Raw genomic sequence first — 13,632 nt, 5'->3', positions numbered from 1 at the left:
GGCGTGGCTCAGTGTGGGCGTGTCAGGGTGGGTTTGGGGGTGTGGGTGTGGCTCTGCGTGGGCGTATCTGTGTGGGCGTGGCTCAGTGTGGGCGTGTCAGGGTGGGTTTGGGGGTGTGGGTGTGGCTCTGCGTGGGCGTATCTGTGTGGGCGTGGCTCAGTGTGGGCGTGTCAGGGTGGGTTTGGGGGTGTGCTGCCTGTGTTACTGTCCCCATTTAAAAACGGAGCTTGCATGTGCTCAGCCTGTCTTCATCCCTGTATGCTTGCATGTACTTTCACATGTCAGAGTGAAAAGCTCTGAATCTGTTCCCTGCTTTTCCTGCAACATGCATTATACATGTGAATCATTTTTTATATACCGGACCCAGGCTCAGATTTCTTAAATCAGCCATATTGCCACTCATTCTCCCATACGTCTGAACTTTATTAAACTTTATTAATGCGCTGTAGGGTGCAGAAAGTGTAACTGCATGTGCAGACTGCACACCATTTCATTGTTGAAAACATTTCTGGTCATATGGAAATATAAGCCCGGCCATAGGAAATTGAATGTAATTGTTTTAATTTATTTTATATCAAGTGCACTTGAGGATTTTGGCTTAATGTCCTTTAAAGAAATTGGTGTAAAAAGTCATTGTAAGGCTAACACTAGAGGGCAGTGTTTATTCAAAAGTGATTTTACCCACTTGTGTTTATATTCAGAAATTCCATACATCACAGAATGAGCAATTTGAGTTTTATTCCTTTTGCCACATATAAATGTATATAAAATTCTTGTATAAATGGAGGTCAAATTCAAAGGTACTGAAGTTATTCATGTTGACAGTGGTGTGGACTGCATGCAGGGAGAAGGTGTTTCCACAGGATTGTACCAAAGGACAGATGAGATGGATAGATGGATGGATAGATCATGGTGGGAATGGAGGTACACAACATAAACCTAAAACTTAATAAGGACAATAAACAGACGTATGATAATAAATAGAACAATAAAAACTGCAACTGCAAGTGAAGCGAAGCCATTGGTCAGCGAGGGCTCCACCTCAGTACTGTCCAGCCAATGAAGGCTCAGCCACACAGATGGGTCATGCAAACATGGCAGCCTGACGCTGGAGTTTCCCTTCGCAGTGTGTAGGGCCAGGCTTTTGATTGGACACGTTTATCGTGGGCATCTCACAGAACGTGTCCCTCACCAAGCTGTATGGACAGGGAGCCACTCTGTGCTGCTGTGAGCTGCTCTGTGCTGCTGTGAGGTGGGTGCTCTGTGCTGCTGTGAGCCGCTCTGTGCTGCTGTGAGGTGGGTGCTCTGTGCTGCTGTGAGCCGCTCTGTGCTGCTGTGAGCCGCTCTGTGCTGCTGTGAGCTGCTCTGTGCTGCTGTGAGGTGGGTGCTCTGTGCTGCTGTGAGGTGGGTGCTCTGTGCTGCTGTGAGCTGCTCTGTGCTGCTGTGAGGTGCAGTAGCAGCGTTGAGCTGGGAGAGGGTGCTGTTCCTCCAGTGTCCCGCCCATAGCCTGAGGTTGATAAACTCAAATCTCATTGGCTCATTCCAGCTTAGACCACACCCACACAATTTTCCCCGCTTTACGAATCAGATCATTGGCTGGATTCCAAAAGTGCTAAAGTGCGTCCTCTCCTTGATTCCTGCATCCTCTGTTAGAGAAAAGGATAACCGCTCACCGCCTTAAGGAGCTCCGCTTCTGTGGGAGGCGTATGCAGGAGGTGGGGTGGGTGCAGGAGGTGGGGTGGGTGCAGGAGGTGGGGTGGGGCCTCCAGTGTCCTCCAGCAAATGTGTGGCATAAACTGCCAAACGGGCGTCTCAGAAACTGCAGTGTCTGCAGAAATGCATGCAAATGTGTAACATAAACAACATAAGCAGCCGAAGTGAAATGACAATGCAAATGAATTATGTCTGGACAGCAGCTGCATACATCTGATGGATATTTTTCTCTGACTAGAGCCTGCAAAGACACACGTCTTTCCTGAAGACGGTTGGGGATTGCTGCTAACGGTTGTACAGCGCTGACGATGTTTAAATAAACCAGGACTTTCCGTTTCCTTCACTGCGTTACACACCTCCCTCTTCCTCCTCGCGTCTTGCCCATCGATGCCTTTCGCTGAGGAAGCGGGGGAGAGGTGCGAGGAGAAAAGGAGGACGCGCCTCTGAAGTGATGAAATTCTCATAAAAACCAAGGGAGGTCAGAGTGGAGTCTATGTGGCCTACAGGGTCACAGGTCACCGTCTGACACATGGAATACGCTGATCTGTCCGTTAGTTCATGGAACCCGATTGTAAAATATACATGTTCCTGTTGGCACTCAGAAATAGCTACTTAACTAGCAAACTCAGAGTGGTTTAAGGCAGAATGAGACAACTTTACCTTTTCAGCTTCAGGGACACCATGGTGAGGCTGAACTGCTTCTTCCTGTAAGTTCTTTGCCAGCTGAAAGACAAATCAGATAGACAATGTGGTCTCTCTGAAGCCAAAGCATTAGCACAGCACATTATCAGAAACGCGTAAAGATAAAATGCAACACGTCCTGTAGACATCCTCCCCCTCAGCAAACACACACACACACTCACGCGCACACACACACCACTCCTTTCTCTGTTCAGATAACTATAATCATATTTGGCTATAAGCAGAATGCAGAATGAATCCATTAGCAAATTGAATTGATACTGGACTGGTGTCCCACCTTGAACCCAGTGAAGTGACCATGCAATAATCTGAGCAGAAATCATGTTAGATGCATAAGCCTTAACGTGTGTGCTGTTTGGTCTGGGTAAGTACAGAGGGATTCTTATGGTTAAACCTGGATTCAAATCCTAAATTAATGAAAGAGAAATCCATGCTGTTTGAATGTGTCTGAGTTAATCATGACATCACTGTGTGACTCTGTGGGTTCATTATGACATCATTTCTCAGGTACTTACCTCTCCAAAGATGGTGGAGTACAAGCTGATTAACTCAGCCCTTTTTCAGCCAGGATGCTATCATCACATAATTTGTGCTACCTGTGATATTCACGTTTGCTGACTAGCCTGGGACGATATTGATTGTATTATCTGATGAAAATGTAATGTTTGCAGATAAAAGCGAAGTGGGGAAGAGGCAGGGATTGACAGTGGTCTTACACACGAATATTATGCACAAGTTGTAAAGTAGGGCACTTTTTCATGGTTATACAAAATTTTTGAATCAAATTGTAAAAATGGCATGTTACTTCCAAAAAATCAGCATTCACCTGAAATGTCCTCTGTACAATACAGGAGTGTTTGTAAGTAAATTCTCATATATGACCACTGCGCTACTGTGCATGGTATCCCATGATCCTTTGCACCTGTGTAGTGCGTTGTCTGTTGGCTCTCACAGGCCAGCTCAGCCAGCCCGCCATCACCACTGCTGCTGCTTCCTGGAGTAGCTGGAGAGAGAGAGACTGGGGGTTTCTGAGCTAACCTGAAATCAGAGCACTGTCTGCGACGGGTGTGTGTGTGAGTGGTTACATGTCAGAGAGAGAGAGTGGATATGTCTGTAACTGTGTGTGTGTGTGTGGGTACATGTCTGTATCTGTGTTTGTGTGTGTGTGTGTTGGTGCTGGTGTAGGTGAATTTTTCAGGCTTCAGATGGTGCTGATCTGTGTAAGTGATGTCACTCCTGCTAACCTGCTGCAGTTCTGCGCAGTGACCGGCCTGACAGACTGCAGCTCTGCGCAGTGACCGGCCTGACAGACTGCAGCTCTGCGCAGTGACCGGCCTGACAGACTGCAGCTCTGCGCAGTGACCGGCCTGACAGACTCCTCTCTATCCCTGACACCTCGGTCACTAATCCTGACTGCAATTAAGTTCTGTTTTGGTTTCATTTGTATTGGTTTCATTATCCCAATGTTCAAGATATGATATTTTTATTTGTTTTATGATTTAAGTTACTCAAATTTGTTGATGGTTAGCAGTGTTCTGAAACCTGTGTGTATTACCTGTTACTGGGTTGGTTTTTCTGTGTATTGATGGATTTTGATTGTCCTTGATGGGTGATGGAGAATCTAGTTATTGTTATTGTTTAATCGTGCACGCGGCTCAGGTGAAGGCATTTGTTTATCAGTCATACACGGGACGGGCTCGTTAACCCGCACAAAAGTGTGTGTGTGTGTTTGTTTGTGTTTGTGTGTGTGTGTGTGTGTGTGTGTGTGTGTGTGTGTGTGTGTGTGTGTGTGTGTGTGTTTGTGTGTGTGTGTGTTTGTGTGTTTGTGTGTGTGTGTTTGTATGTGTTTGTGTTTGTGTTTGTGTGTGTTTGTGTTTGTGTTTGTGTGTTTGTGTGTGTGTGTGTGTGTGTGTGTGTGTGTGTGAGGGGGGGGGGGGGGGGGGGAGCAGAACTATCCGCCCAGTGCGTGCAGCTCTGTGATCTCATCATGAGCAGCTCCGCGCGGCTCTGTGCTGGATCGCCCTTCACTTCGCGCTACAGCATTCAGCACCGCAGTGTGCAGCCCGAGCGCACACACACACACACTCTCTCTCTCTCACACACACACACACACACACATACTCCTGCTAGAGGTCGCTCCGCCGTTCTGCTGGCCGCGGGCAGTATGCGCCGGGCCGCCGCGCAGGGGTTCTGAGGGCCCGGCTGAATCCCCCTGATCGGCCTGGCAGCTTCTCTCGCACCGCCATCGCCGCTGCACGGAGACGGAGCGTTTAAGTCGCACGAAGAAAGTCACGTCTAAGGCGACACTGACAGAGACTCGAACATGGCTACTCCAACCCGCCCATCGCCGGAAGAAGCGTCCCCAACACCCCAGCACCGCATTCGCCAGGTGGGTCAAGCTAACGCAATTTACAGTAACGTCTCATCGTTTCCACCCGTGAAAGGAGGGCAGCGGCTCTTGGCGGGCTCTTTGCGGGCGCTTGGCGGGCGCTTGGCGGGCGGAGGAGCAGCGGCCGCTCGGATCTGCGTCGGCTCCGTCTCGGTGTCGCATGCGGAGGGAGGAGAGTAAAGGCGTTGCCCTGGTTACCGAATCTTCAAGGTGCTCCGCGCGAGGGAGCGCGCTCCGCGGAAACAGCTGTCCTGTGTTTTCCATCTGTTAAAGCTGGTTTGATTTTTGGTGCAGGAATGAATCGCGGGTTCTAGAGATTATTTGGCCATTTAAAAGCGCATTAGACGGAACCACCGTCCGTGTGCTTCAGGTTTACAAACGACGGATTGAAGTCACCTCAGGGTCACGGTTAGATCTGACGCAGTAGAGAATTTCTCATGTAGTGCTGGTGCGTTTTCACGATTACGGTCTTCAACCATTTCGTAGGAGGGGCGAGAGTACACGTTTGCCGTTTATCCGTGTGAGGAGGCGCCCTCAGCCGTCTTGTGTGCTTGATGACGCGGGGCCGAACTGCCGCTTATGTGGCCGCTGGCCACGGTATTACTGCTCAGTTGTCTGTGGTCTTTACACCTAGTATCCGCATAGCAGGTGTAGCGCTGGATCTATAAGCTTAGACCGACTGCCAGGGCACCGTGCCAAGCAGCTGCGGACCGACTGTGCCCGCTGGCTGTCTGCGCCTCGCTGTCGAACCCGGGTTTCTGGGCTGACGGGGGTCAGGGGCTGGGGAGAGCCTGGGCGGGGGAAGAGGGGTTTCCGAATTCCGTCTTCCTCGCTTCGTGCTGTTTTACACACTTAAGTAGTGGTTATGTAAGGCTCGCATCTTTCAGAAATGCGGGTGGTGTCATTGACGACCTTCTGTATTTCCGCGCTGTTTATTTCCTTTCCCGACCTTTGTGTGAGCTTTAGACAGCACTGCTCTCGCTATGTACCGATGCCCACGTACAGTATCATTAACTTGGAGGACTTTTTCACTTGGATGAAAGCGCCTCTAGTCCTGTTTTAACAGATTATTGTTATTTCACGGGTGCAGAAGTTAAGTCTCTTCCCAGCTTCAGGTGAATATCTCTGTGGCATCTGTGTACGTCAGTTAAAAATCAGATCAACACCCGCGATTTTGACAGCGCCACACCTGCTTCTGTTGGCTTGCTGTCAGGCTAGCTGGTGTTCTCCGGCCTGGACTTCACTCGGCTCAGCGCAGAACACCTGCCCATTCAGCGTATTAGTCATTTTATTTGGTCATATATTAAAGGCTGGCAGTGTTTCGCACTGGCCGGTACAGCGGGCAGCGTATGGGGGTGGGAATGACAGTAGAAACGATGTATTCCCTGGGTGGGGCTTCCGAAGCTGCGCTGTAGGAGTGACGCTCCGCAGTAATTGTACTTTGTGTCAGTATGTTCCCATGGCAGCTGATTTGCGACTGTTTCCCCTATGAAAGATGGAAAGATTAACAGGAACGATGACAAACTGTGTGTGTGTAGGTTGTGTGTGTGCGCGTGTGTGTTTGCATGTGTGTAAGAGAGAGTGCATTTGGTGTGTGAGAGAGAGGGCATGTGCATTTGTATGTTTGTGTGAGTGTGTGTGGTGTGTAATAAAGCTATCTATTTACATAAAATCTTGCATCACAAAGGAAAGGAAAGGAAGATAAAATAAAAAAGTAAAAGTAAAGCAAGGTGTAAAAGTGGAAGATATGTTAACATACAGAATGCAAACTTTTAAATAAATAAATTTAAAACAATATTAAACAACGAATTTAAACAACATTTAAAAATCTAAAAGTGGTGTTTGTCTAAGGGCTGAAGGAAGGACAGAAAGCCTGAGGGCTGCTTCCCGGAGCGTCTGGACAGATGTGAGAGCACAGGGGGCTGATAAAAGGGTAAAACCCCCGCAGGAGACTCTGAAATGCAGGGGCAGCCCGTGTGAGGAGGATAAGACCCGCCGGTGTGAGGATGAGAGTGCAGGAGAGACTCTGAAATGCAGGGGCAGCCCGTGTGAGGAGGATAAGACCCGCCGGTGTGAGGATGAGATCGCAGGAGTGATGCAGTTGGGAAAACGGTGAGGAGAGCAGTGTATAAATATCTATGCACATACACTATATGGACATCTCCAGTGAAGGGAAATCTTAATGCTTCAGCATACCAAGACATTTTGGACAATGCTATGCTAACAACTTTGTGGCAACAGTTTGGAGAAGGCCCTTTTCTATTAGAACATCACTGTGCCCCAGTGCACAAAGCAAGGACTATAAAGACATGGTTTGATGAGTTCGATGTGGAAGAACTTGACTGGCCCGCACAGAGCCCTGACCTCAACCCCATCGAGCACCTTTGGGATGAACATGAAGGGAGATTGCAAGACAGGCCTTCTCGTCCAACATCAGTGCCTGACCTCATAAATGCTCTACAGAATGAATGGGCACAAATTCCCACAGAAACACTCCAAAATCTTGTGGAAAGCCTTCCAAGAAGAGTGGAAGCTGTTATAGCTGCAAAAGGGGGACCAACTCCATATTAAAGTATATGTATTTGAATACAATGTCATTACAATGTAATGGTCAGGCATCCGAATACTTTTGTCCATATATTGTATGTGTGGATGTGTGGTGTTTGTGTGGGAGAGTGAAAGGACTGTGTGTGGTGATTGGTGGAGAGGGAGCATGTGCTGATTGGTTGAGAGGGAGTGTGTGCTGATTGGTTGAGAGGGAGTGTGAATGGCAGTGAAAGGGCCGGTATTTGCCACTGCCTCTTCACTCAGGTCAGGCAGTAAGTACATCCTGATGGTCTCCCTCCTTCCCTCTCTCTCCCTCTCCCTCACTCTCTCTCCCTCACTCTCGCTCACTCTCTCCAGGATCCTCAGCCTGTAAGTACCAGCATGGCAAGGCGCTGTGGCCGGGTGCAGAACACCGATCAGGTTGGAGCTGGTTTGGAGCCGCTGGTTAGAGGCTGATGGGGTCTTACAGTACATGGGGGCTGTTTCCTGGTTCGCACCCCTCAGTGGTTTAGCTGAAAGGGCTGGATCTGCAAGACTGAGAGAATCTCGAGTAGAGAACTCAGAGAGAGCAGAGAGAGAGAGAACTCAGAACAGAGAACTGAGAGAGATAACTCAGAGAGAGCAGAGAGAGAGAGAGCACAGAGAGAGAGAGAGAGCACAGTGAGAGGGAGAGAGCACAGTGAGAGAGAGAACTCAGAGCAGAGAGCTCAGAGAGAGCAGAGAGAGAGAGAACTCAGAGAGAGCAGAGAGAGATAACTCAGAGCAGAGAGCTCAGAGAGAGCAGAGAGAGAGAGAGAGCACAGTGAGAGAGAGAACTCAGAGCAGAGAGCTCAGAGAGAGCACAGTGAGAGGGAGAGAGCACAGTGAGAGAGAGAACTCAGAGCAGAGAGCTCAGAGAGAGCAGAGAGAGAGAGAACTCAGAGAGAGCAGAGAGAGATAACTCAGAGCAGAGAGCTCAGAGAGAGCAGAGAGAGAGAGAGAGCACAGTGAGAGAGAGAACTCAGAGCAGAGAGCTCGGAGAGAGCAGAGAGAGAGAGAACTCAGAGCAGAGAGCTCGGAGAGAGCAGAGAGAGAGAGAACTCAGAGCAGAGAGAGAGAGAGAGCACAGAGAGAGAGAGAACTCAGAGCAGAGAGCTCGGAGAGAGCAGAGAGCTCGGAGAGAGCAGAGAGAGAGAGAGCACAGAGAGAGAGAGAGCTCAGAGCAGAGGGCTCGGAGAGAGCAGAGAGAGAGATAACTCAGAGCAGAGAGCAGAGACAGAGAACTCAGAGCAGAGAGAGAGAGAACTCATAGCAGAGAGCTCAGAGAGAGCAGAGAGAGAGATAACTCAGAGCAGAGAGAGAGAGATAACTCAGAGCTCAGAGAACAGGGACACAGAGTGCACTCACACCCTAGTGGTTATGGGGCGGGGGGTGTTTTCCTCTTTCACTGTTGCCCAGGAGAGCCTCTGAGAGCTGCGCTTTCTGTAAAATGATCATTTCTGATCGGGGCTGGTCAGCACTGGTCCTCGGGTCTGTGCTCTGCACCCACTGGTGCATGTGTATGTGTCTGTGTGTGCGTGTGTGTGTGTATTTGTGTATCTGTGCGTGTGTGTGTGTGTGTGTGTGTGGGTGTGTGTATCTGTGTATCTGTGTATCTGTGTGCAGACCTGCTTCTCCTGGTTTGGGTGTGTGAGTGAATGAGGCTGCTGTCTCTTCCTCTTTGGAAGCCTGTGTGAGTCACATGACCTGCAGGAGGTAATGGCTAATGGTGAGTCTGGCTGATCGCATTAGTCTGAGCAGCAGCAGTGCTGTTGCATTGTGGGCCATAATGCAGGGCCCTGCTCTGCACTTTGCTTAATCACAGCGGCTGATGCGGCCCCTCCCCCTGCACTGCACTGACTGATGTAACGCGCTTCAGGCGGAGGTGTGTTTGACATGCACAGGTAGTGGGCGTGGCCTGCCGGTGGCACAGGGCACTGTAGGGGGTGTGGTTTTCTGATTGGCAGGTGGGGTGTGGCCTTGAGCAGGTGCGCTCAGAGGTGTGTGCACAGGTGAGGCACAGGCAGTAGGTGCAGGTGAGCTGTGTCCAGCTGTCCGACCCACAGGTGCAGTCAGGTTCTGCTGTAATCTCCGCTGAATAAGAGAGACTGGCGAGGTTTCAGCCAGGAGGCACACGCAGTACTACAGACACAAAACTAAAGCCCCAGTGTGACTGTGACTCCAGAGTGTGGCTGTGATCCTGTGTGTCTGTGACTCCTGCTGTGACTCCTGTGTTTCTGTGTCTCCTGTGTGTCTGTGACTCCTGTGTTTCTGTGACTCCTGCTGTGATCCTGTGTCTGTGACTCCTGCCGTGACTCCTGTGTGTCTGTGACTCCTGCTGTGACTCCTGCTGTGATCCTGTGTCTGTGACTCCAGCTGTGACTCCTGTGTATATGTGACTCCTGCTGTGACTCCTGTGTGTCTGTGACTCCTATAGTTTCAATAGGAATTGGAGGTCTAAACTAAAGTGCCTTGAAAGAGCTGATGAGAGCGCTGTACCGCTGCTCTGTGCTGCCATGTTAGGCCGAGTTTAGGGAGAGCTGCCTGAGCAGAGACCTGGCAGCATTTCTCAGAGTTACTCTGACACAGCTGGGTGATCATATGCATAAAGGAAGAGAGAAATAAGCCATAAACACTGTTTTCTAATTTTCATTTCTTATACAGCACAGATGGGGGCATTTCTTGGATATTACATTACTGCATTTAAATATTTTTCAGATGTCCACAACTGTGCTCTCTCCACCCACGACATGGCTGGGACTCAAACTGCAATAAAAACTGTCTTAAGTGCAACAGCACTGTCTCCACCCAGGCACTGAACATATGACGCTCTGGCTTTTGGTGTTATGTGTGTCTTTGTGAGCTCAGGTTATTAAGACATTATTGACCCAGACGTTGGAAAGCTTGCATTTACTGTTGTTAAGTGTGGCAGTGACATAATTACATTACATTACATTACTGGCATTTACCAGACGCTCTTATCCAGAGCAACTTACATGAGTTGCAGTTTTACATGTTATCCATTTATACAGCTGGATATTTACTGAGGCAATTTGGGGTAAAGTACCCTGCCCAAGAGTACAACAGCAGTGCCCCAGCAGGGAGTCAAACCTAAGCTACTTATTACCACTACGCCACCCTACCGTCATGACGGCCTTGACTCTGTGTGCTTATGGGCAGCTTATCATCAGCTGATTGACCACTCCACTGTGTTAGGAATATTGTGGCCACTAGAGGGACTCTTTGGCCATGTTTACGGGATGTAGCATTTCGGGATTTTAATTATTCATGCAGCCTGTTCCTTAGGGCTTACAGTGAGGGGAAATGGTGAAGCCTGAAATGGTAAAAATCAATGATCTTCTCAGAAGCAAAAAAGACTGAAGGTTCTCTTCTGGAACAGAACTGTCTGCATGGCAATGTCCCTACCCATCATGCTCTGGGCCAGCCAGGGCAGACACGCAGACAGGACAGCGTGGCTGGCTGGAAGGCTGCCCTCAGATGCTGCGTCTGCATGCACACAAACACAGTGTCACAACAACACTGAAACAGTGTGGCAGTAGTACAGAGGGCTGCTCTCAGACTAGCCGGCTGTTTCTGAGGGAAAGACCTGACTCTTCTGCAGCTCTGTCACTATGACAGAGACTGAGAAGCTACATTCTTTCCACTGTAAAGCCCATATGACACAAGCCCACATTCTGCGATCTTAAACCTCAGCGGCTGTGATTGTGATGCAGTGTGTCCATAATTCAGGGGTCATAGTGACACACTGTGTCCATAATTCAGGGGTGATTGTGACACACTGTGTCCATAATTCAGGGGTGATTGTGACACACTGTGTCCATAATTCAGGGGTCATAGTGACACACTGTGTCCATAATTCAGGGGTCATAGTGACACACTGTGTCCATAATTCAGGGGTGATTGTGACACACTGTGTCCATAATTCAGGGGTGATTGTGACACACTGTGTCCATAATTCAGGGGTGATTGTGACACACTGTGTCCATAATTCAGGGGTCATAGTGACACACTGTGTCCATAATTCAGGGGTCATAGTGACACAGTGTGTCCATATTTTAGGGGTGACTGTTACGCATTATGTCCACACAGAAACATGGCCATAGTGTGGCTTGTGTTTGCCTGAGTCTCAGTTGGAGTGAAGCTTCATTCCCTGTTCTCTCACAGATTGTGTGTGTCAACATGACGCAGAAAAGCTTTCAGATCTTCCCAGTTCTGAATGACAAACCCAGACCTGTCTCTCCCGTATCCGGGCAGCTAATGCAGCTCAGGGTTTACTAAGGGATGTGTTTTTACATCTTCCTCTGATGTCATCGTGTTCAGCTTTTTCAATCTATAGTATTGATCTTCCTCTCGTTCTCTTTCTCTCTCTCTCTCTTTTCACAGGTAAGTTCAGACCAGGAGGACAGAGCGGATCAAGTGACCACCATGTTGCGTAAGGTACTTTGAGTAATCACCTCTCTGTTTGCATTAAGATGCCTGGGACTGGCCTGGCATTGTGTTAGAATAGATACTGTTGGTTGGGTGTGAATTGTATGGCTGGTGAGGAGGACACTGCTATTTCGGTGCGTTTCAGTGTGTCTCAGTACTGTGTAGATTTTCAGAAATGCTCCATACTTAACCCTTTGTTAGCCTTTGTCCCCTTTTCCCCTGAGTGCTGAAGCACCCGTGTTCCCATCATGCCATTCTCACATTGTGAAGTCACAACAAAATGCAATGTGTTGCCATGGGAATAAAGTGTTGAATATAATACACACAGATATTGACAGTGTATGAGTCTGGTGGCACGCAGTGACATGTAGCTGAAAAAGACACTATGCTCATGCACCTGTGATCAAAAAATTTTAAAAAGTGTGACTTGGTGACTGGATGTGGAAGCTTTCATGCTTCTCTCAGTGAGGCTGCTTCCTGCTATCTCGCGCTGAGGAAAGGCCGGGTTTGTGGCTCACGCTGAGGAAAGGCCGGGTTTGTGGCTCGCGCTGAGGAAAGGCCGGGTTTGTGGCTCGCGCTGAGGAAAGGCCGGGTTTGTGTCTCGCGCTGAGGAAAGGCCGGGTTTGTGGCTCGCGCTGAGGAAAGGCCGGGTTTGTGTCTCGCACTGAGGAAAGGCCGGGTTTGTGGCTCACGCTGAGGAAAGGCCGGGTTTGTGTCTCGCACTGAGGAAAGGCCGGGTTTGTGTCTCGCACTGAGGAAAGGCCGGGTTTGTGGCTCACGCTGAGGAAAGGCCGGGTTTGTGGCTCACGCTGAGGAAAGGCCAGGTTTGTGGGCTATTTTCACAGTGGCAGATTCCACTGAGCAGAAAATAATTGCATTGTGAAATCAATACCTGAGAGTTTTTGTTTCAGTCCAAGGAAATTTTGGATATGAATGATGGCTATGTTCCTTTTTGCATGAGGAGGCAGATTGTATTTTGATGTTCAGTTTGATGAGGTGCTACAGGTAAAACTGAGGCCCTGGCAGTCTCACAGGAAACCTGCCACAGGTCGGCATGTTCAGAGCACTCGCACCTGAGACGGTTAATATGATTTTAATGCATAAAATCATATTATTTAAATTTAATGAGTGCAGCCTGTATTTGGTGGCAGAGCGTCTTTCTCCCTTCTGAACTGAAGGGGCACCTTCAGTCTTCGGCGTTGTCCTCAGAATAGGAGTAATTTATAATCCAATCACAGCACTGCAGAAAGACAGACAACAGGATTGCTACGTTTGAACAGAGTCAGGGTAATCTTAGTATTACATTATTAAATGTCCTTTTTGCCTGTATTATTTCGCTTCTCTTCTTGGCTGGAAAAAGTCGCTGTGTGTGGACTGCACTGTAGGGTGTGGTCTCTCTCTCTCTTTCTTTCTGTGCTGAAGGGTGTGGTCTCTCTCTCTCTTTCTGTGCTGAAGGGTGTGGTCTCTCTCACTGTGTGCTGAAGGGTGTGGTCTCTCTCGCTGTGTGTGGGGTGGGGTGTGGTCTCTCTGTCTGGAGTGTGTGGGTTTTCGTTGGGTAGAGCGTGTAGCACAGGACTGCCATAACGCTGAAGTGCTTTTCCTCCATTAGCTTTTTTTGCGCTGCCCTCTTCCGCTCAGTGATGGACAGGCCTCTGACTGGACCCCCCTGCATTAGCGCTAATGTGTGGGGGGGGGTCGATAACTCAGGCTGATGATAATCTGCTCCTGCTCCCATCAGACAGTGAAAGTCCATCCTGAGTTTACAATCAATACACACATGTGGATACACAGGCAAACCTGCCCTGCTCCACTGC

The 13,632-nt window shown here is 49.1% G+C and overlaps 1 protein-coding gene across 2 annotated transcripts in view; it reads left to right on the top strand.

The window, feature by feature from the left end:
* The first annotated feature begins 4,396 nt into the window (after positions 1 to 4,396).
* Positions 4,397 to 13,632, top strand: part of LOC118769458 (ankyrin-2-like) — a 91,286-nt gene continuing 82,050 nt past the window's right edge. For both annotated transcript variants that reach the window (XM_036516562.1, XM_036516561.1), the window contains exons 1-2: positions 4,397 to 4,804; positions 11,774 to 11,827. In XM_036516562.1, the coding sequence (XP_036372455.1) occupies positions 4,739 to 4,804; positions 11,774 to 11,827 (120 nt within the window). In that variant the 5' untranslated portion in view covers positions 4,397 to 4,738. The remainder of the gene's footprint in view (positions 4,805 to 11,773; positions 11,828 to 13,632) is intronic.

This window comes from Megalops cyprinoides, chromosome 22 (assembly GCF_013368585.1).
Source record: "Megalops cyprinoides isolate fMegCyp1 chromosome 22, fMegCyp1.pri, whole genome shotgun sequence".
Taxonomy (NCBI): domain Eukaryota; kingdom Metazoa; phylum Chordata; class Actinopteri; order Elopiformes; family Megalopidae; genus Megalops; species Megalops cyprinoides.
This window is presented reverse-complemented; position numbering and strand designations above follow the sequence as displayed.